The sequence below is a fragment of the Bos javanicus genome, chromosome 11 (genome assembly GCF_032452875.1).
Source record: "Bos javanicus breed banteng chromosome 11, ARS-OSU_banteng_1.0, whole genome shotgun sequence".
Lineage (NCBI taxonomy): Eukaryota > Metazoa > Chordata > Mammalia > Artiodactyla > Bovidae > Bos > Bos javanicus.
In genome coordinates, this window is record NC_083878.1 from 87,843,484 (window position 1) to 87,867,551 (window position 24,068).

The following is a 24,068-nucleotide window of genomic DNA, read 5'->3' on the forward strand; positions in this document are numbered from 1 at the left end:
GTAGAATAGGCCCTAGGTTCATCCATCCGATTAGAACTGAGTCAAATGCATTCAGAAGGCACGCTTGTAACACTGAAGCAGCCCTGAAAAACCTTTCGAGGAACACAGGAAACTGCACTGACTTTATCACCAGCCTGACTTCACACCTGTTACATTTCTGGGGGCAACCTTGCTTTTTGCTTTCTCCTGAATTACTGCAGAGAGAATTCACAGCCTCTCTGAAGGTGAGAATCTCACCCATTAGTAACAAAATCATCCCTCTCTATTAAGTTAGCTTTTCTCTGGGAGATGTTCTAACTGCTTTATAAACATTCTTTCATCCTGAAGAGCAGGTAGGTGGTAATTATTCTTTCTGGACGAGGAGGTAAAACTGAAGGTCTTGGCCATGTGGAATTGAAATGGTTTTTGAATGCCTGAGAGAAAAGCAAAAGCCAGGCTTTTAAAACAAGAGATAGAACAGATTTGACCAAAATAGGAGTAAGAATGGTATACAAAATACCAAAAAAGGAGAATTCTCCTATAAGCAGCTCACTCTCAGTGATAGCTTCTTAGAGGCCCCTTGGCATCCCTAAGGCCACAGACCTGCAGCACCAACCCTGACAGGGGCACCTGGCCTGGGAACGCGAATTTGCACACAAATAAGATATCTGCTTGGAAACAGGATAGTAAAAAGTAAAAACCAAAATGACAGTTATGCACCTGGACTCAGAGCTACTGCTGTCTGAGCTGTAGTAAATTGCTTTTGCTTAGTCACTCAGTCGTGTCTGACTCTTTGGCAACCCCATGGGCTGTAGCCCATCAGGCTCCTCGGTACATGGAATTCTCCAGGCAAGAATGCTGGAGTGGGTTGCCATTCCCTTCTCCAGGGGATCTTCCTGACCCAGGGATCGAACCCATGTCTCCTGCATTGTAGACAGGTTCTTTACCGTCTGAGCCACCAGGGAAGCCCTGTAATAAGTTACCTGACCACAGTAACACAGACATGACACCTGTGTGCTGGGTTTCTAATTTACCAACAGCTGTTCCCACTGATCCCTGTTATCCTGATGCTGGCCAGGTGAGGCGGTGGTTTTCTCACCCCTGTTTCAGGATGAGGCAGCTGCGGTGTCAGGCGCCTCACGGCTGCAGCAATACAACCCAGGGGCCTGTCTTTATGCCACATTTTTCCCTGCATTGCCTTCCCTTTTGTTCTGTCCCTTTTTCCTCCCAAGGAGGTGACAAGGGGCCTAAATTCCTTTAAATACCAAGAGGAAAGGGCATGGGATTGGGGTTTTAAGACCCAGATGTGACTCCTAACTGTCCCTGGCGGGGATTCTGATGTGCCCTGGGTGGCAGAACCATGGGGTAGTGGCCGCACGTGGCAGCGTATGCGTCACAATGTCCAGGCCCTGCTCTGCTTTTAGTTTTGCAGAAAATCAAGAAACGAAGGGGCTGCTTTTGTCTAGCTGCGCGGCTGCTCATGTTAAAGCTGAGGACAAGCTACTTCACGTAGGATCCACCATATGGATCGATGCAGGTGGGCTCGTCTACACCTGGAGGCGCACGTCCAAAGGCTGGCAAGGACTGCAAGCCGCCGGGAGGAAGATGAGCTCTTTAAACCAGGAGGGCCTCAGTTACCTAACCTTCAAAGTGGGGACAATACTGACTCACCTTATGGGATTGTTACAAGGATGAAATAAGCTAAGATATGCAAAAGCAACTGGCTGTGCTCCTAACAAAACCAGGCATGGCGTCATCATCTCCATCTCACAGCTGAGAAAACCCGAGTGGAGATCAGCTGAAAGAAGACCCAGGGCTGGCTGCTTGGGGTGGGGGACAGACCCTGGCCCCTGGCCTCCCTTTCCTGCCTCCACGCCGCCCGCTCAGTCGCGGCGCTGACTTTTCCCTTCTCCGTCCTCGTGGGACCCCTTTTACTGCTTTTTTTTCTGGTTGGATCCTGGTCCCTGACTCACACATCTTCCTCTTTTTTGGCTTCCCTCTTCACGGTGCTCAAGCACAACCTCTAGGAGTTTCAGAGAAATGACGCTTGGGAGCTTTGCATGCCTGAAACGTCTCTTAAGTCCACTTTCACGCTCAGGTGCTGGGTCTCATTCTAGGTTAGACTATGTTCCCCAGGATTTTAGCAGCAACGTTCCAGACCTTTCAAAGTTTCCAGGGTTACTGTTGCGGAGAAGGCGATGGCACCCCACTCCAGTACTCTTGCCTAGAAAATCCCATGGATGGAGGAGCCTGGTAGGCTGCAGTCCATGAGGTCGCGAAGAGTCAGACACGACTGAGCGACTTCACCTTCACTTTTCACTTTCATGCATTGGAGAAGGAAATGGCAACCCACTCCAGTGCTCTTGCCTGGAGAATCCCAGGGACGGGGGAGCCTGGTGGGCTGCCGTCTATGGGGTCGCACAGAGTTGGACACGACTGAAGTGACACAGCAGCAGCAGCAGGGTTACTGTTGAGACAGCCAGTGCCATGGTGATGCTTTCTGAAGGCATTTAAGGTCTCTCACCACTTCGGAGGGGATGCCTTGGGGTGGGCAGGTCCTTTCCCTCACTGCCCTGGGCCCTTCCATCTAGTTTCAGGAACTGTCTTACACTCGGTTGAGCTCACACGCAGCTTCACTTGGTTGTCCTCTTCTCTCTCCTAGTCTCTTATTGTAAAACGCCTGTCAGTTGGACAATGGACCTTGAGGATTAATCCCCGACCCATCCTTTAACTGCTCCCCTACTTGTTGGCCTTGGTTGGTCCTTTTGATCTATTTTTGAGAGACTTGGCTTACTCTATCCCTTCTTGTAGGATTTCCAATGTCACATTTTCCTACATTAACTGTCTCCCCCTCTTTAATGACAAGCTGTATCCCACTCTCCCTTCCAATTTCTTTTGAGGAATTAAATGCAGCTTCTTTAAAGTTATCTTCTGTTCTGTGCATTGTCTGTTCCCCCCTCAGATCTTCCTTCTGTTTATTTTGGTCTCTTTGATTCTGGGGGCAGTTCATTCATATTTAAGAGGGAGGCATGTGGCAGCTGGCTGGCAGCTCAGTGAGACAGAAAGGGGCTTACCTCCCGAGGGGCTGGGGGATTAGGGGCTTGGGGGATTAGTCCGCAGGCTGGTTTTACACTAGAAGACCCCCCGCATGTCAGTGTCTAAAGAGAACTCCCCAGCGACCATGCAGTTTCTCCAGTTGGGGGGGTGGGGGAAGGAAAGAAAAGTTCCCCTGTGACTCAGCGGTGAGGCCCTAACAAGCCAAGTGCCGGTGCCCGGGGAGGGAGTGGGGCTGGAAGGGGGGCGCCGGGCTCCAGGTATGGTCCGCGTGCCATCAGCCTGTCACCTGACAAACGGGAGACAAACATGACAACAGCCCCAAGAGGCTCCAGATTAACCCGAGTAAAGAACTTCAGCACAGCAACGGCTTCTTACTCTTACCATTTCCAACTGAAACATTTCACGAGAGAGGACACGGAGAGAGACCGAGAGAGCCATAATGATATGGTCCTCTCCCCTCCTGGTTATTAACCCCCACGCTGTGGTCCCTTGTCTCCGCCCTTCCAAGGCCAGATGTCCAAACCAGCCACCATCACCACTGCAAGAATGAGGAGCTCGTTTCTCACTTGTTATGAGCTTGCTGACAGGACAAATGGAAAAGACGCTGTTGTTTGTGACCTACACAGAAAGCATTATTGAGTTCTTGACCTGGTCTGGTTGTCCATGACCTCTGGGAGAAGCTAAGGAGAGAAAAACAGGAAAGAGATGCCGGGACCATCCCCGAGTACATTCCCCTCATGGAAGAAACCGCCCAAAGGGTCACACCCCCTCCCTCTCAGGCTGCCCACTTCTTCAGAATTCGGCTCCCATAACGGGGGTGACACAGGGCTGCCAAGCACAAGAAAGAGCCCATTCACCCCGTTTTACCCAGCTCCTACCACAGGCAGGAACTACTCAGTCCATACTTCCGTTTGCTTTAAAAAGTGAGTTTTTTTCTTAGGTTCTGCATTTGGGAGCATGAATGGCCTTTAAATATTCACGGTCATTTCTGGGCTTTGATTAAAGGTTACCTTGCTGTGTAAGATGAGTTTGAAACACATCTATTAAATCCTGGAAGTTTAAATACCTACTTTAATCACCAGAAACAGGCTTACTCTGCCCAGTTAAGAAACTACTGAAAATTGAACTCAGAGCCCCTTAAGAAGATGAATGCATTTATCCATTTTGAGCCTGAGCTGTGCACCTGTAAAACACCGAGTAAAATTTTAAAAAAGTCTCACTAGAGTAAAAATTGCAATTCTAAAATTATTCCAAAGTGACCTAACGTACATAGAAAATATAATTCTTTTAGGTACTGCAGGTAGGAAACATATTCCTCGTTCATCAGGCAAACCTCAATTACCATCTATGGAGCCCCCTTCCTGGCCAGAGCGTCGGCCGGCACTTTCCGCACCACCTGCACGCTCATGACACTCACCAGGTTTTTGAACAGCGCCGTCAGCTCCTTTGTAAACACTGAGAACTTGAGGAACGCGCTCCCCAGGTCCGGGTCATCTCTGCACACGCAGTTGCCCCCGAACTTCTCCAGCGCCTGTGTGTACTGCTCCTCGTTTTCCACGTGTGCTGCAACAGTAACGGGAGAGGCACGGTCAGGGCATCAGCACTCCAGGCCTGCCCTCTGCCAGGTCCTGACGTGTGAGCAAAATTGGACCTGTTAAAAGCCTGAAAATCTGAGAAAAATCAAGTTGCACCAGGGACAGAAATAACTCTGCCGTCCCAACAACCACCCATCGGAGCAGCGTGCGTGTGTGAGTGCTCAGTTGTGTCTGACTCTGCGACCCTATGGACTGTAGCTCACCAGGCTCCTCTGTCCATGGTATTTCCCAGGCAAGAATACTCAAGCGGGTTGCCATTTTCTCCTTGAGGTTATTTTCCTGACCCAGGGATCAAACGTGTATCTCCTACATTGGCAGGAGGATTCTTTACCACTTGAGCCACCAGGGAAGCCCCCAATCACGCCAGCAACAGACCCCAAAGAACAAGCAGGATGACCAGGAGGGAGGCACCTCACACAAGTCCCATGGTCTCCAGCTGATGTGATGAGATCCCAAGGGGACCTCCCCCCATGGCCCCACAATCTCTAACTGATGCGATGAAATCCCAAGGCGACGCCCCCTCCACCCCTCACGGCACACATGATTGCAGGACTCGCAGCCCATAGCCCTAGTCCTCTCCTGGAACCCAGCCTCTGGTAGGACACTCAGCCAGCCACACACCCTGGCTTCTCCTGCAACACAGGCGAGCCACAGTCCTTGGAGCACAGGCTGGGGCACCTCTCCTCATGACATACCCTCTGCCCGGGAGCCCTGCCCTCCTCTCCAGGCCTTCCATGCCCCCACCCATGTCCTCAACACCATCCTGGCCTTGTACTCAGCATGGTAAGCATGCAACCACCTGGGAAGCGTGGTCCCCAACACACCGGGTGCTTACAGGGGAGGGACTAAGTCTTATTCATCTTTGTGCTTGAGATGTAAGACCACATATGTGTTGTCTGAATGAAAAAAGCAAACCCTGGTCACCCATCTGAAGGTGTTTTATCACCATTAGGCTCCAAGGCAGCAGTAGCTTAATGCGTGAAAAGCCTAGGTTCTGAGTCTCCAACTCTGAGGGTCCCAGGCCCCGTGGGACATCAAAATCATACATGGATCCTTGTCAAATTGCAGAAGCCAGAGTCCCATCTCAGGGTTAGAAGCAGGGTGGGAAGGGGACACGGAATTCTGGTTAGCCAATGTGGCTGGATGTGAGCCCTCACTTCAGGGCCAGCATTTTTAAATGAACCCGCCAGTCTGTAATAAAACAGCCTCCTGGCATGGGCACATGGAGTTCCATGGCTCCAGTCAGAAATGTGACACAACTATACAGTTGTATTAGGGCGGGAGGGCGGGCGTGTCAGCCTGCACGTGAACCACACTAGGCAACGTCAGCCACGTCTCCAGACTGCTGCCTCACAAGGACAGCCCAGGCTGCCAGGTGACCACAGAAAGCCCCGTGCTGCAGCTCCTTCACCAAAGAATGGATCCTGAAAAACCACCTGTGGCCCCCCCAAAGTCCTCCTCAGGGAAACGGGACCACTGTCAGCAGTGCTGGGACCTACAGGGGACACGTCCTCATGGAAGGCGGCCCTGGGCCTGAGCTGGACCCCAGGATACACTGATGGTGCGCCCACCCACCTGCCGGCAGGCACTGGGCCCTCGGCTTTCATCAGGGTCATGTGGGTGCCTTACGGGATTCCCCTGAGTATCTAACAAAGACAAGAGAACACTAATTCTACCACTTCAGTCCTTTTCCTTCTTTCTATTACGACTATCTTCTATGCTAGAAAAGAGCCTGAGAGTTCTGGATGCATTGTATGTATCTGTGGGCTTCCCTGGTGGCTCAGATGGTAAAGCGTCTGCCTGCAATGCGGGAGACCCGGGTTCGATCCCTGGCTCAAGAAGATCCCCTGGAGAAGGAAATGGCAACCCACTCCAGTATTCTTGACTGGAGAATCCCATGGATGGAGGAGCCTGGTGGGCTACAGTCCACAGGGTCACAAAGAGTCAGACACGACTGAGCGAGTTTCACTTTCTTTTCTTTCTGAGACTATACTCAGCAACACACACACACACACACACAGCCCACCCTGTGCTGAACAGGCGGTAAAGCTGGAAGAGCCCTTAGCAGGTCCAGACCTTGGAGTCTGTACCTCCTAGTAAACACAGATGACCTGGGAACACATGCATTTACTCTCACGGGGCTACAGGCAGGGCCACGTGAAGGACAAAGACCTGCTGTGAGACACTCGCAAGGAGAAGGTAAGAATCAAAGAATGAGGGGAGGATCCCGCTCACCCACACCCAGCACACGCCAGCAGCCGTGACAACGGTGAAGAGCAGCACAGATGTCATCCACATTGAGCACAGACAACGTCCACAGTTCTTCCAGATCTCACAACAACCTACACGTGAATGCATGACTTCTCACAACGCTGAGAGGAAACTGTCCACGGAAGCAGGGCAGAAAGTGGCTGAGCTGGGATGCAAAACCCGAGTCTGCCTGACCCCAAAGCCCATTCGAGGTCTCCCTGCTGTGCAGGCCATTCTAAAAATAGCTTACCTTGCCAAAGCCAAAGGCATGCAAGTTTTATATTTTTTAAATTCCATTTCAGAGGCAGATCGGCTACTCCTCCTTTGCCCTATAATTCTAGAACACACGGCCAACAGTGAGGGGCAGGTCCTTTCAAACCACACACCGTTTTGTAACTATTTAAAAACTGGCGGTCAAGACGTGGGCAATTCCGTGTGGTTCTGTAAGGGTGTGGCGGCCACCAGCAGATGTCTGGGGCTGATGTCACTATCGCCACCCCCCACCCCTGCCCCCATTGAGTCAGACAGGAACTCGGAGGCTACAGTCACCTCGGGAGCCACGTGCTGCCTTCACAACACACTTGGACCCTCACAGCTGCTCTGGGTGAGCAGGGAGAGGGGGTGTCAGTTTTCAGTCAAGGCAGTTAAGTGGCGCACAAGCCTTTCATTCAATTAAACCTAATGACACTACATGGTACCAGCTGCAGCATCCCTTGTTATCTGCTGAGTGAAGTAGGGTTCAGAGGGTCTATATGATCTGCCCGAGATCACACAAGAAGGTGGGTCAGGGGTCAAGTCCATCCTCTATTCATGCAGGCTGCCCCCAGCCTGGGACAACCTTGGGAGAAAGGATGCTGCCTTCTCTCCAGGGGTAGTCAACCAACCCGGCACAGAGGACAAACAGCCAGCAAGGCCAGGAAGGACAGACGCACTTCCTCTCATTCCTCCTTCTGGGCCTTTTAACTGACCACCTGGTATAGGTCACTTTTTTTCATAAAAATTCTTTCCCTTTTCAACCTTCAAAATAATGCACTGATTCCAGCAACCCCAATGGTGATTAATGAGCGTTCTGGACCATCACTGTCACCATGACCTCATGTATTTATACTTCAAGCGTTCTGATCCACTGCAATCACTGTCTTTTGATGTGCAAAACTGTCCCAGCTTAGGTCAACAGGAACCTCTTCACACACTGATCGAGGTGAGGTTTTTAAGACCAATTTCTCTTCTTGCAAACACACTTGAAAAGCTTCCTGAAAAATGACCACAGCCCATGCGGGCGTCTCCCTGAAACAGCTGGGCCTGGTGCCCACCATCAGGACGGTAAACTCTTCACACATAATGTATTGTCTGTCTGGCCTACTGGTCCACATCACCCAAAGTTTGAGATGTTCCTACTAGAGAAAGTCATTGAGCTGCTTTATTTTTCTTTTGCCAAAACTAAATTTAAAATAGGAACCTAAAATAAATGGCTTGGGAATCAAGTTTCTGGAAAGAGCCCAACCCGGGTCTCTCATCTCCTATTTAGAGCACTGTGAAGGCTGTCCCTCTCAGAAGAGCTCACTCCCCACCTCCTCCTTGCTCAGCTGCATCTTCACTGGTTCTCATTCATGATCCAGGGCCAAGAAACTCCGACGCGGGACGGGCTTGAGAGGATGAGAATGTGAATCCCTGAGACCACAGCAGGTGAGACCCCAGTTCTCCCCTGGCCGGCCGCCCTCCCATTTCCCCCACCTCACTGCACCAAGGTCAGACCCTCCACCAATCCGTCAAAGGGGGTGCAATCAGAGACTCTTGCAGGAAGAGCTGCCGTGAGGCCAGCGGACAGGTGCACATAGTGTGTCCAGGGGTGAAGACCGGGCCTTGCTGGGTGCCTTTTAGTTTACTTGATTATGTCAGTTTAAAAACTGATACGAGGAAGAGGCCCAGTGCATGCCGTTCAAGCAAAATGTTGGATCCAAAAGGAAAAAGGGCAGCCTTTTTACTCCCACTGGATGGACCACAGCATGTCGGGGAAGCCAACCGCCCGCCTAGTGCTACCAAAGAGAGACGAGCAGGAACAGGAAGGTACTGACTGACCCCAGAGGAATGGCTGAAGGGTCCCGTGTGTGCAGAGGCTGTGACCACTGTCCCAGTCTGCAAGTGCCCGCCAGCACCCAGCTCCTGACGCAAGGCCATCTCAGGAGAGCACTGGCCTCACTGTCCCACCCACCCACGGCCATTCCTGGGGTCTTGACAGTCTGGAGGATCCTGAAAAGAAACCAGGACAGAGACTCCCTCTGCACAGACAAGGACACCAAAACTCAGGGAGGGCACTGACTTGCTCAGCTTCACACAAGCTAGTTTGATGCAGCTAGAGAACTAGAACTCAGCTTTCCCAGTGCCCAGTCCTCCCAAGTCCCCCCAAGCATGCGGGGAAACGTTTCTTCACTTGCTCGTCACACAGTCACTATTCCCAGCTCTAGGCTAACACAGGCATGTGCTACAATCCTCCAGGCCAAGCACATGCACCAGTGACCCAAAGTTCCAAAAGCCCTGACTAGAGAGAAACGGGGGTGTGGGTGGGGGTGGGGGAAGGCAGCCCGTCGGTGTTCCCCTTGACTGGGACCCTCCAGCCCACCAGCCACTCACGGGTCAGGCGGAAGCAAATCCAAGCAGATACTGCACACACCCAGCATCCATGCAGACAGCTCCACCAAGGGTGCATTTTAGGAGAGAAATACATTCTCTACAGTCACAGCTTTTTAAAAACCCTACCTAGAGGATGATTAACATTCAAATGTGAGCCACAACTGTGTCATCAGGAGAACCTGCACAACTCAATGGCAAGGAGGCCGGGCCACTTGCCCTCAGGCCGTGGGCCCTGCACATCCCTGGTTCCAGATCTGACTCTCGGCAAACAGCACATGGGAAAGCAGTTTCCCGGAGTCAAAGATAATCCTCTCTGCCTAACAGAATCTCAACCCTGTGAACACCCCATGGGAGAAAACCATTTTTAGAACGTTTATTTCTGGAGTCATCCCAGATAACAATCTTTCCATTCACAATTTGGTAATCTGCATGAAAAGTTTTTCAAACGTTGTTGTCTGTCATTCCCTCTTATTTCTAGAAATTTATCCCAAAGAAATAATCCAGTGCTTAGAGATATATATAGGGAACCACTGATAAGCTGAAACTGCATGAAGCTCGAACGATATGGAAATGGTTAAGAGTATCTCTTATAAAATGGAATATTATGTAAGCTTTCAACATCATGATGTAGGAATATGGTCGGGACAGAATGCCAAGCTAAAAAAAGGCAGGACACAGAACTATATATTTCATCTCAATTTTTTAAAAATGTAAAACGTAGGCAAAAGGCTGAAAGGAAAGAACATCAAAATGCTAAGGTGGTGTTAAAAGAGCAGGTGCTCTGTACCTGGCAGCTGGTGCAAGCCAGGTGCTTTCCTGTGCATCGCTGTGTCCTCCTCAAGAGGGCATTTCTTGGAGGAGACAGTCTGCGGGGCCAGGTGGCAATTCTGTTTGGCCAGAGTCACAGCCTGGGAACCTCAGACTAGGAGTACAGCCCAGCCCCTCCCATCTCAGAGAGGCGGGCATGCACTGGACCCTGACTTTGATCCACTGCTTTTCTGGATTTTTTAAAATGCTCTAAACTAAGCTCATATTATCTTTATCATCAGACAACAATGCAAGGAATAAATAAAAGAGAGAAATCTGAAATGCCAGATACAACAGCTCACTGACCCTGGCTCTCTGTGCCTCTGAGATGACCAGAATCCGTCTTTCTGGACCAGCTTCTCCTGGGCCAGCTGACATGACAGACACAGCCTCTGCAAGCTGGCCTGAGTACCTGCATCGTCCCTCATGAGACGCAAGCACCTGCCACCAGGAGGGCTGGTGAGAACTCCTGTCCTTTATCACAAGCCCTCTGGGTCCCGCTCAAGCCAGGCGCACAGGCATCTGGAAAGACGGCCTCGCCCCTAGGTCTCACCATGTCCTCTGCTCTCTGCAACACACCGGGCCCCTCCTACTTTCAAAACTTCACACGGAACTCACTTCCATGAAGACTTCCCTGGGGTGTCCCCTCTGACTTATGGAGACCTTTGGATGTCACCGCTGCGGATGTCTGGCACAGGAAGCCAATAATCAGTTCAGAAGGTCACGGTGCAAGCTATTAAAATGTGTCAACTGTTGCCTGTGATCACCTGATATTCTTTGATCCTGCCCTATATCAATGGCAACAAAATGACACTTGGGGGGACTTCCCTGGTGGTCCAGTGCAAGCGTCGGTTTGACTCCTGGTTGAGGAACTACGATCCCGCATAAGTGGTGCAGTTAAATAAACAGTTAAATAAAAATTTAAAAATGACACTTGGAGTCTGTGCAACTAACTGAACACAACCCCAGTCACCTCTGTATAAAATTGGTGCAGCAGCATACCCGGGGTTGGGGAGGTGGGGAGGGGGTGAGAAATCGAGACCTATCTACTGGATGTTGTTGTTCAGTCGCTCTTTGTGTGTCCGACTCTGCAACCCCATGGACTGCAACATGCCGGGCTTCCCTGTCCTTCACCATCTCCCAGAGCCTGTTCACATCCATGTCCATTGAGTTGGTGATGCCATTCAACCATTTCATCCTCTGTCGTCCCCTTCTCCTCCTGCCCTCAATCTTTCCCAGCCTCAGGGTCTTTTTTAATGAGTTGGCTCTTCGCATCAGGTGGCCAAAGTATTGGAGCTTCAGCTTCAGTTCTTTCCACTGAATATTCAGGGTTGATTGCCTTTAGGACTGATGGGTTTGATCTCCTTGCAGTCCAAGGGACTGGATGATGTACAATAAAAATCAGTAGAACGTTGTAGATTCTCTCTTCAGGAAAAGGTATCCTGACATAATTTTTCATACAGATTTTGGGATGCATGGACCCTTTAGGCCTGTCCATAGACCCAACACACCAGGTAAAAAAGCCCTAGCCTAGACCAGCATAAATGCCCTACCCCCAAAATATGACCATGTTAATCATATTTAATTATGTGTGATCATACCTGATTACGTACAAACCACACATGATTCATGTTAATACTTGGGACGTTAAGTCACAGATCTTAGCCTTCCTTCAGATGCGCTATCCTTCCATGATTAATATGTTGATCACAGTTGCTGGGATTCCACAAATTAGCCATCTAAGTTCCAGTCACTGTTTTTAACCAGCAGAGAAGAGACAACTAGGAGCTCAGAGCCTTGTCCCTGGAAGACACCTCAAAGTCTTCGAGTCCACGACTCCAGCTCCCCCTTAAACTGCCCTAGAGACACCAGGCTACCCGCCAGTCCTCTTTCTGCTGGAGCCCTTTCGACGACCAGCTCACCCCGGGGCTGATCCCCCAGCTAACTTCTCCCTCAGACCTGAGTCAAAACCTGCTATCTTGAAACTACCCCAGAGAGAGGGGCAGGGAATCCTCTCACTTCCTCATTCTAAGAAAGCCTTCAGATGCACCCTCTGCTCGCCCCCACGCCCTGCAAGTGAAGACATCCCAGGGCCTTCCCACGTCCCCCGCCACCGCCACGGGGTTCCGGCTCTCATGTGGGTCTCCTCTTAGAAAGCTGCTCTAACAACAGCAGGTAGTGGGGCCACTACCTACACACTTCCCGAAGGTCACTTGTGCTCACCTCTGGCACGCCGGTCACATGCAGGCTCACAGTGAACGTGTGACCAACCAGACCACCGGGAGGTTTTTCATCAGAGCCACTCCGGCTCAGCCGGATGAGGTCTAGGACGCCCCCACGGCATTACTGCCCAGTGTTTCCCCGCTGGCACCCCATCACCCCTGTGCCCCAGGCAGTGTCTCTAGGTTGCCATGGTCACAGGAGAGCCTGGGAAGCAGACCTGGTTTTGAATCTCAGTTCCTCTAACTGCCAGCTGGACAGCCCTGGGTCAGTCACTCCTCTACGGCTCAGGGACCTCATCTACAATGGAATTACCTAACTCACAGCGTGAGGACTCAATGTATTTATTCAGAAGAGGGTTTGGCCTATAAACGACACTTTATATGAGTGTCAGATTATTATTATTATTGTTTCCATTCTTAAATTTATAAAAGTGCTTCAACAGATGTACTTTCTTCGCTTTATCATCATGGATTACAATCTATTCTTTTTTAAATCACAGATAATGGTATACACATATTTTGTAGTCTCAGTTTTATTGTCTGAAAGTTTCACCATAAGCATTTTTCTTCATGTTGCTATATAACCATTATTCCATCAAGGAGCTATATTCTGACTTAGTTATAGGAGGCTTTCAGGTTTTCACGTTGATAAGTAATGCAAGTAGCATCTTTGTGCCTTTCCCCAAAAATGATTTTATTTTTCTTGATGTAGTTGTTGTTCAGTCACGAAGTTGCATCTGACTCTTTGCGACTCCATGGACTGCAGCACACCAGGCTTCCCTGTCCTTCACTATCTCCTGGAGTTTGCTCAAACTCATGTCCACTGACTCACTGATGCTATTTAACCATCTCATCCTCTGCTGCCCTTCTCTCCTTTTGCCTTCAATCTTTCGCAGTATCAGAGTCTTTTCCAATGAATCAGTGCTTCCCTTTTTTCTTGATATGCATGGCCAAATTTCTTTCTAAAAACTCCAGGCTCCAGTTCTCAATGCCACAACAAAGTAACAAAATACCAGTTTCACCTTATTCTTGACAAGCACTGAGGATTATAACTTATTTTCTCATGTAACAGGTGGAAAATCATGCCAGATATACTACCTGCTTAATGCACATTACACTTCACTACCTAAATAATTACATATATTTTTGAATCGTTCTATCCTAATTATGATATGGTAATAAAAATAATTCTCTGTGTTAACAGCCACATTCTTTTTAGCATTGCAAATAACAGAGAGAAACAAAGTTGAACTCATTTTATTTTGTAGGTGGTAGATAATAAGGGTCTCAAGAAAAATTAGCATTTCTTTCTTTGTACTTTTTACTTCAAGGATGTGCCAATTTCTCTAGGATATTCAGACTAAGGGTAAAGAAGGAATATCTCACTCTCGGTAAAAATAGCTCCAAACTTTTAAGCTAGAGGAATTCTAGAGAAGTGAAAATGAAAATCTTCTGTTGCTTCCTTTTCGATTAAGATGAATTTTCCACCCACTGATATGTCAAACAGCTGAAAAATGTTGGCATCGACTTCCCGGCAGGGGGGAAAGCACCTAAGAGCAGAGAAAGAGACTGCGAAAAGTCTAGACTAAGAAAGGATTAGAATAAATATGAACTGTTGTTTTTTTTTAAGAGGTCAGACAGCAGTCTATTTTAGGTGGGAAAAATTACTGTGGAAACAGTTTCTCAACAAATCATCATAGTAACTGCTTTTGTAAACCTGTACACAAGACAATCTAGAGAAAAACAACATCTAGCTGTGTTGATATCCTTTTGGAAACTGGGAGCAAACATAATATACTTGTTATTGTGCGAGAAAATTGTTTTGCATATATGGGGGCATGGTCCAATGTTTAAAGTGGGGGTGGGGTGTATTCTCAAGACTAGCAGCTTCAGCATCACCTGGGAACTCATTCATGTGGAACATACTCAGGCCCCATCCTGGACTGACTGAGCCAGAAGCTCCTGAAGGCAGAGACCAGCAGCCTGGGCTTTGACAAGACCTGCAAGGGGTTCTGGGGCACTCTCACATGTCAGAACCACTGCTCTGAGACAAGGGTCGGCAAACTTTTCCTAAAAGCCAGAGAGAAATATTAAAAGCTTTTACAGGCCAAGAGGCAATCCTGAGGTTACTGGGTAGATATGCACTCAGGTGCTAAAAACCATTCTTTGCTCACAGGCTGTAAATAGCACAGCTGGTTGCTCCGAGACATCTCGACTGCCTCCCCTTCTTCATACACAAATCTATATACATCCTGTTTACAGCTAAAATTGCAAGCTTAAACTCTACTCAGTGCTCTGCAGTGACCTAAATGGGAAGGAAATCCAAAAAAGTGGGGATATATGTATACATATGACCCAGGTCTCCTATGTGGTGGGCAGATTCTTTACCACCTGAGCCATCTCGGGAACCCTTATTAATTAAACCTACGTTTACTTCAAGGAAGCTGTCTGTCGATCTAAATTTCCCAGTCACTCTGCTGTACAGCAGAAACTGATACGGGATGTAAAGCAACGATACTCCAATTTTAAAAAAGGATTTTAGAAAAGTAGGATTATAAGTTTATCTCTCCTGTGCTAAGAGGACACTGTGAGAACCTACAGGAGAAACATAACAATATACAAATGAGTATTACCAGCACGCACTGTGTATCTGCCAGCCTCCATGCCGGCCACTGCAAGGAACACACAAGAAGTACATTTGCACCTGCCTCACTGTATGTCCAGAATCACGTCTCTCACTTTTCCATGTTATCTCAGCTCGCTGTCACTAACAGGCCTGTGAAATATTAACATTCTCATTTTACAAGTGCAGCAACTGAGGCTCAGAATAGTAAACGACACTCCCCAGTGACTTTCTGAGCAGCACCACCCACTTAGCCTTCAGGATTCTGATACCCATTAAACCACACTGCCTCTCAGAATGGGTCACGGACCTCAGGGCTTGTCATCTAATTGGAGGGCAAAGACCAAGAGATATAAAACTCTTAGGGAACAATAAAGAGCAAGATTTAAAGAGTGAACAGAGTCTGCATATTAGAGTCTCTTTCAGTTTTGACCTCAAAACTCAAAATTCAGAGGGGAAGTGTGGTCAGCAGAACGCTGTCTCCTCCCCCACAAAGACATCCACCTCCTAATCCCTGGAGGGGGGACGGTAGGGTGTGCTGCCATCTGAGGTTGCAGATGGAATTTGAGTTGTTAATCAGCTCAGCTGAGCCGGGAGGCTTATCTGGGATTATCCCGGGGGGCTCCCCCGACGTAACCACGGGACGAGGGAAGAGGCAGTGTTGCTGGGGCCTGAGCCGTGAGCCACTCCCCCACCCCCAAAGCCAGAACCCCCAGTTTGATGATACTTGGGGGCCAGTCCTTTGGGAAGTGATTAGGTTTAGATGTGATCAGGGGGACAGAGCCTCAAGATGGGATTAGTGTCCTCACACTAATAAAAAGAGACACCAGAGAGCCCACCAGCTCTAGGACGCCTACACTCTCCATCTCGCTCTCTACCATGTGCGGAGATGACCGTCTGTAAGCCAGGAAGGGAGCCTTCACAAGAACATGAGCACACCGGAGCCCTGACCTTGGCCTTCCAGGCTCCAGAATTGTGAGACAAATGTCTGAGGTTTAAGCCCCCCAGCCAGTGGCACTGTTATGGCAGCCCCGGGCAGAGGAAGACAGTGATGGAGCATGAGAAAGCCTGCACCAGCCGTGGCTGGCTCTGAAGATGGAAGGGGGCCTTGAGTAGAGGAACGCAGGGGCCTCTAGAAGCCGGAAAGGGTAGGGAAACCTCCCTGCCTCCGGGAAGGAAGCCAGCTCACACTGTGATTTCAGCCTGGTGAGATCAGCTTGGACTCCTGATCTCCAGAGCTGGAAGATAAATCATTGTCATTTTAAGGCACCCTGTGGTAATTACAGTGGCCACGGGACACTAATACAAGAGAGTGAAAGGAGGCCAGTACCGTGTCAGGTCCTGGCTGGATGGGGAAGGCTGGGCAGGCCTGGGACAGGAGAGCGTGTGGACAGACCAGGAGCAGAGCCACTTGGGACACAGACACAGAGGTGACACACTCCTGCAGCAAGAGGCACTGGCCAGCCTGGGAGAGCCCTCAGGTCGGATGGGGCCAACCCACCTCCAACCATGAGACTTGGCAGAGAAGTCCCTCTGGCACATAAATTAAGGAACATGAGACAGAAAAAAGTATACGGCAGTGTGAGGCATAAATACTAAATTATCTTCACTGTTCTTCTAATAGTGCATAAAATGAGCGTTCTTCCTACCTGCCTAAGGAAATCAACTCTGAGTATTCATTGGAAGGATAGACGCTCAAGTTCCAATACTTTGGCCACCTGATGCAAAGAGCTGACTCGCTGGAAAAGACCCTGATGCTGGGAAAGATTGAGGGCAGGAGGAGAAGGGGATGACAGAGGATGAGATGTTTGGATGACATCATCAACTCAATGGACATGAATTTGAGCAGACTCCGGGAGACAGGGAAGCCTGGCGTGCTGCAGTTCATGGGGTCCCAAAGAGTTGGACAGGGCTTAGTGACTGAACAACAAGAAGGATGATCAAACCACTATGATGACTCCTCCTGGAACTGTCTTCAGAGCCAGAAGGACGGTAGTTACAACGCTCCTAACCGAATCGTCGCCAGCAGCTCAAACCCTTACTGAATCTGCCTGGCTTACTTCTGACATCTATTTCTAAAACGGTTTAATCTATCCTTAAATCCCCCTACTAAATATAATCAAGAAAATGTGCTAGAGAAGAGATCCAAAATGCTGTGAACTATGTCAGCAGCTCACATGAGAAGGTACAGGGTTTCCTCGGGTGACTGTTTTGAAGGAGACAACATTTGCTCTGAAATAAAGATTCCAGGATCAGTACTCTGGCTTAAAAAAAAAAAAAAATTCAGACTCACAGCCTTATAATAACTCAAACTTGGCATGATGTAAAGATGGGTAAAAGGCAACAAAAATAGAGGCCCCCCCCTGCAAAGTCAGGCTGACGGTCAGCCTGCTCTGTGCGGTGCTTCAGAAAGACCAGGCTGGTGCCCAGAATACGGTGTCAAAATTCCAGGCAAACGCCTCAACCTCCTGAAGCCTCAGTTTCCCTTCCAACCAAGTGGCAAAATGCCATTTCAAGCAGATGGAAGAGCGTGTGCCGGGGAAAGAGGACACAAAGTGTGGCACCTGGGCACACATGGAGCTGCGTGTGCACCAAGAAGGGTGTGGAGAGGCGGGAGGGACTCTGCACAGATGTCTAGGGTCTAGGGGCTGCCAGGAGCTGGGACTGCGTCTGGTCTCCTGCCCTGTTGACTGCGCTGAGGCTCGAGGTGGGGGCAGGTTCAGGGAGGCAGCAGCAGTTTCACAGACAAATGAATCTGGAAAAGGTTAAGACCAGTTCCCCCTCACAATCCACTCTAGCATGTTACCCTTTTTGGCTAGTTTCGCAGGAAGAGAAACCTGTCACCCGTGCTTTGGTCCAATTTCCCTAAAATGTTTGGAGTCCACAGAAGCATGTCCTTCCTCATTTCTCTCAAGTATTGGAACTTCACGAACATCAATGTGGACAACCAAGAAACACTGCAGAGTTGTGAGCACAGAAGCGACATCACCGAGGCGTGTTTCAGAAAATGACCCTGGGGGGGCAGGTCATGAGGTTTAAGGCATGCGTTCCGCACAACAGGTCAGAAAGGCAGATCAGCCACCAGTGGTGTTCAATTCATACAGGCAGCTTCCGGACGCCAAAGTGCACACACTTTCCCCTCCTAATGCTCGTTTGCTGAAAAGCTGCCCTGCCGGGCCCCAGGCCGGCCTCGGGAGCCACGGGAAGTCCTTCCTCGAGGCGGGCAGCGGCCACGCAGACGTGTGCACGTGACTTCACATTATTTCTGATCAGAACAACGTCTCAATGCAGGACTTCAAGGTCATTTTTGAACCTGATCAGACTATGAAATATCCCTTTTACACAAGCTTTAAATGATTAACTCAAATGTTTATAAGTGAACACAATTAAAAAACAATCTCTTAAGATACTTTTTGCAATCTGCTGTTTGTCAAAGAAACTGACATCCATCTCTCAGTGGTTTCTTGACATCTGGAAGACAGCCTGACAGGGTCAACAGTGGCAGCCGTGCAGCAGAGGGGCCACTGATCCCAGCCCTGCCAGCAGGAGGCTGAGCGCCAGAAGCATCCAGAGAACGCCTGCAGCCTTTGCCCTCAGCGTCCTCTTTGTAAACGAGGACCATGTGTTGCAAAGAGTATAAAGGTATAGAACACCAAGGTACACAGAAACGTTCGAAAACATAAGACGATCATCATTCTGTATACCCCCCACTTTAACCAGGAAAATTGCTTTTTATGGGGGGTGACTACCTTTTCGGGTATTGAAAAACCTTTGTTTCAGCAAATGTCAGGGCTCTCGTAAGTGGAGGAAGCTTTATACTCTTGTCTTTGACGTTTATGGAAAAAAAATTAATAAAAATTTCCCGACATGTTTACTTCCAGCTAGGTGTTAGTCACTGAAAACTCCACTTCCTTCCTTCGTAAAATCAGCGGTTGTCAGGTAGTCAGGTAACACCTACGTATTGGCAAGCTAAGCATGGTGGTGGTTTTGTTTTTCTTTTGTTGCTTTTTTTAAAAAGCTGTCGAGGATAAACAACAAGGTCCCACTGTGTATAGCACACGGAAAACTACATTCAGTATCCTGTGATAAACCATAATGGAAAAAGCACGGAGAAGAATGTGTATATATGTACACCTGAATCACTCTGCTGCACAGAATTTAACACAACATTGTTCATCAACTATACTTCAATAAAATAAATTTCAAAAGAGAGCTGCAGAGGACTGTGAGGATCTAGACGGGGGTTTCTCAAGCTTGCGTTACTGACATCTGGGACCAGATAATTCTTTGCTGGGGGCTGTCCTGTGTGTCACAAGACCTTCATCAGCATCCCTGGCCTCTAACATTAGGTACCAATAGCGAGTGTGCACGCACGAAACACACACACACACATTCTTCAGTTGTCAGTGTGTGTGTGTGTTGTGTTGATGGTGGCAAATCACTCCGGCTGAGAACCACTGATCCGCATCCTAACCTAAATGCACTATTTCAGAGACAAGGAAGCCAGGGCTAAAAGACGCTAAGTGCTTACTCCAGGGCACAGCAGCCCCGTGCTACAAACTCCGGGCCCAAAAAGCTTTCCAGTTTAGTGGGGGGCCAGCTCAGTGGGGAACTTAGCTCCCAGCTCTTCTTGGCTTTCCTAAACTTATTTCACATGCATTTGGGACTTGTCGTAAACAATTAACACCTGTCTAATCATCTTAACATCAATATAATTACAACACATAAAGTATGCAAAGTAAAGGGAGGAGAAATATCTATAAAGTAAAAACTCTGCAACATTCATTTTTAGCCTATTTTCCTCAACAAATATTTTCTCCTATGGATAAGCTTTTGTCCCCATCTTGGTAAATTTTTAATTTTCTCTTTATCCTTAATGTCACAACAGGAGGACAAGTCTTGAGATATGCACACATATCCACCCATACATATATGTACATGTGGATATTAGTACACACACATTTACATAAAACTTATTTCCCTGAGAATTTAGTGGACTCTCTAAATCTGAGATCTGAAATTTTCTTTAGTTCCAGGGACTCTTTTTCAGCTATCAGTTAAAAAAAACTCCCCCCTTTCTACTCTCTTTTCCCTCTTCTGGAGCTCCTTTAAGGTGGATGCTAATATTGACTCTCTTGAATTTATTCTCATTGGCTCTTAATTTCTATTTCAGTGTCCATCAGCTCCTTGTGTTCGCATAACATGGGGCCCCACTCATTCCGTCTTCCTATGTGTGTAGCTTGCCATTTCTCAAATCTTAGTTTTCATTTCAACAAGTTGCTTAAAAAAAAATCTCCAAGCCTTTTACCGGTTCTTTTTCACTAGTACTTGCCCATTTCAATAATTTAATAACCTCCCTAGCCCCTTGAAGAATCCAAATCATTCATTCTTACTGAAAAGCCTTGCTTTGATTGCCTTATTAAATCTGTTTCTTCAAGTATGAGATTTTCAACTTCTCTTCAACTGTTAGGCTATTCTTGATACTATCTAAGTTAGATTTTCATTTTGATGAAGTCTACCCATTTTTTTTCTTCTTTGTTTATAGCTCTCTTTGCCCTACCCAAGACACTTTTGCCTACTCCAGGGGGCAAAGATATCCTCCTGTGTTCTTCAAGAAGTTTTGTAGGTTTAGCTTTTATACTTAAATCTGTGATCCATTTCAAATTAATATTTTGTGTAAGGGATGGGAGAGGGTCGTGGCTCCCTTGTTCCATGTACATATTCGGCTGTTTTGGCTGCATTTGTTAACTTTTAGAATCAGCTTGTCAGTTCCCCTGCTGACATTTTGATTAGGATTGTGTTGAATAGTAACATCAATTTGAGAAGCAATGGCATCTTAACAATATTGTCTTCCAACCCCCACACACACCATATACCTCTTCATTTATTTAGGTCTTCTCTAGTTTCTGTCAGCAGCATTTTGTAGTTTTCAATGTCAGTTTCTTACATATCTTTTGTTAAATCTGTTCCTAAATATACTTGGCTATTCTCAACTGCAGTATCATCTTTGTAGCTGAAATCTACTATTCTTCACTGTCTTGGTCTGCACAGCCCTCCCTGGAGGAGAGACAGAGCAGCTAATAGAGTTGTGCTCACATGACAGGGGACTCTTTTTTAATGTCTTTATGGCAGTGTGTACATGTCCATCCCAAACTCCCTGCCTCTTTCCCCCATCTGCCCCCTCTGGTAACCGTAAGTTTGTTCTCTGAGTCTGTTTTACAGGTGACTCTTGAATAAGGCGGGGATTAATCAGGGTATAATTTATAGCCAGCCCTCTATACCTGTGGTTCCTTCATATCCTCAGATTCAACCAACCATGGACCTTATTCGAATCTGCTACTGAAAAATATCGCCGTGTAGGTGGACCTGCGCAGCTCAAACCAGCATCGTGCAAGGGTCACCTGCATTTGACCTCGGGGATGGGGCTGTTACGTGGAACCTGTGAGGGTCACCTGCATTTGAACTGGGGGGGCGGGGATGTCACGTGGGACCTGCACTTCCAGAAGGTCTCACAGCCCTCCTCCTGACGCCACACCACCAGCAGCACTCCCTGCCCTCTGCTCCAGTCACTGTCCTCCCTGAAGGGAGGGGCCACGGCGGTGAAGGGCACAACGTGGTGCTCCCGGGGGCGCAGCCCGGGCCCCTCCCCTCCTAGGCACCGCCCGTAGGCACCCGGGGCACCTGCCTCCCTCAGCAGCGGTGTGTGTCTTCTACCAGCCAGCACTTCTCTCCGCCGCCATCATCCCTGCTCCAACCTCCTCAGGATTCCTCACAACTGCTGGTCCCCCGAGGCTGCCATCTTCTTTCTGAGTCAAACTTCACAGTCACTTAAAGACTTAAAAAACATTTTCTGTCACTTGTAAGGTCCTGTCCAGGGAGCAGACCCGCCACATACGTGCAGCCCATCATTTTTAGGTCAAAAGTTCCATGTTTTTTTGTTTTTAACATATAATAAAGTCTAGATCAAATATTACTACAATCAAATTAGTTGATTATGCTTTTTTATTTATTTTCTTTCCAGATAAGACAGGTAAGAGAGAAAATGGAAAGGGTATCTGGCATAATTAACAAGCAGCACAAACCAAACAACAGAGGCAGAAGTGAGTCCACCCGCCAACCAGTCTGACAAAGCTGTTCACACAGGGTGATCACAGCAAACTCAACTGCACTTCAGAAGACAAGAAACACACGCGCGCCTAAGAATGACACATCCCAACTCACCTCTCTAATTTGCACACCCAGAAAAAGAAGTCTGGTTGATTATTCACTCACGGTAATTAACATTATGATATGAGGACTGCGAATACAAAATTGTCCACAAAGAAAACTAGAAAAGAATGCATACTCACCCAGCCCAGAGATATTTATTGCTTTCACGGATTTCTTCATTTTGTAGAGAACCATCCGGTCCACGTCCAAGGCCTAAAATACAGAGAATGTACTCATTAACACACGCTTGAGCTTAGATCACAGCTACAGAGAACAGCCATACGAGAGCCACGAGGAGGCCGGTCTGGGGCCACCTCCCTGGGACCAGGGCTCAGTGCGGTGGGGAGGCAGGTGGTCCCTAAAAGCCACCGCCTTGCCACACCCGAGTTGTCTCTGATCGCTGTGCCCACTGGAAACTGGCCTCCCACGGTGTAGCAAGTCAACCTGGACCAACTCTGCTTCCACCAACCCTCAGTTTATCCCTATGAACCAGCCAGGCCCAGGGACGTGCCAGCCTGCCAGCGCCTGGACCAACCACCACACCATAGGTGTATACAGCTCTTACGATGCCTAGCACATGGTAAGGGCTCAAATGATATTTGTTCAATGACTAATTATACCTGGAGTTTTAATCACAAAAGACACAGCGGTAAAATGTCCTTTTATCCCAACAAAACTCTACAGAAGAGCAAGGGGTGTCACTTTTTGTTGTGATGGGAGAGAAAAAGCATTTGTACACTGGGACAGGGACACCAAACACAGGACTTTCGTGAAGACTCAAGGCACACCTGCAGGGAAGTAGCCAGCTAATATCTGGTGTACAACAGATAATCAATAACAGTACTTGTTACTCATTTTGAGTTTGATCCAAAAAGTACAATGACGGATCATCTTACACAGAGCACACCTCTGCCCAGAGAGACAGATTCTGGACATCCAGCCTTCCTGAATCTCCTCTTGAATCCATTTTCAACGTGAGCTCAGTTGCTCAGTCGTGTCCGACTATTGAGACCCCATGAACTGTAGCCCACCAGGCTCCTCTGTCCATAGGATTCTTCAGGCATGAATACTGGAGTGGGTAGCCATTCCCTTTCTCCAGGGGATCTTCCTGATCCAGGGACGGAGAATCCACATCTCCTGCTTGGCAGGTGGATTCTTTACCACTGAGCCACCGGGGAAGCCCTTTTCAATACCTGCTTCTTAAGTCCTAGTTCTAACGCAGCAATGACTATTTTTTGCTGGATGCTAAAAACAGATGTGACTGCTGCTGACAATTTTAAACAGAAAAAATGATCCCAAGGCATCAGATATTTGACAGAGTGGTTAAATACAAAGAAAGAATGCAATAAAAAAGCATTGTTTTCCAATATTTTGTAGGAAAGAGTAGGTAGGGACTAATATAAGGCAGTAAACATAATTATAGAGAATTAGCTTTTATTTTCCTAGGAGGTCATCTCTAATCCATTCCTGACTTTCCCTTGAGATATAAAGAGATTTGGAAACAGCAAATAAAAATGAACATCACTACTGAACTATCTTTCTCACAAAATCTCATCAGTTTTTACTGCCCACACATGCACCGACTCCCAGGGTTCCCAGGGCCAGCAAGAAGACAGGGTTTGCTCAGGGCTGTGTCAGAAACCCTACTTCCTGAAGCTTGGACAATGATGTGTCAGAGAACACGGCTCTCACATA

The 24,068-nt window shown here is 48.1% G+C and overlaps 1 protein-coding gene across 4 annotated transcripts in view; it reads right to left on the reverse strand.

The window, feature by feature from the left end:
* Positions 1–24,068, reverse strand: part of ASAP2 (ArfGAP with SH3 domain, ankyrin repeat and PH domain 2) — a 158,573-nt gene that overhangs the window by 88,563 nt on the left and 45,942 nt on the right. For 3 of the 4 annotated variants that reach the window (XM_061433341.1, XM_061433340.1, XM_061433342.1), the window contains exons 2-3: positions 22,514–22,586; positions 4,454–4,599 (exon numbers count right to left, since the gene is read on the reverse strand). In XM_061433341.1, coding sequence (XP_061289325.1) covers positions 4,454–4,599; positions 22,514–22,586 — 219 coding nt within the window. Of the gene's footprint in view, positions 1–4,453; positions 4,600–12,542; positions 12,989–22,513; positions 22,587–24,068 lie in introns of those variants that run through there. The other variant, XM_061433343.1, reaches the window with a different exon arrangement.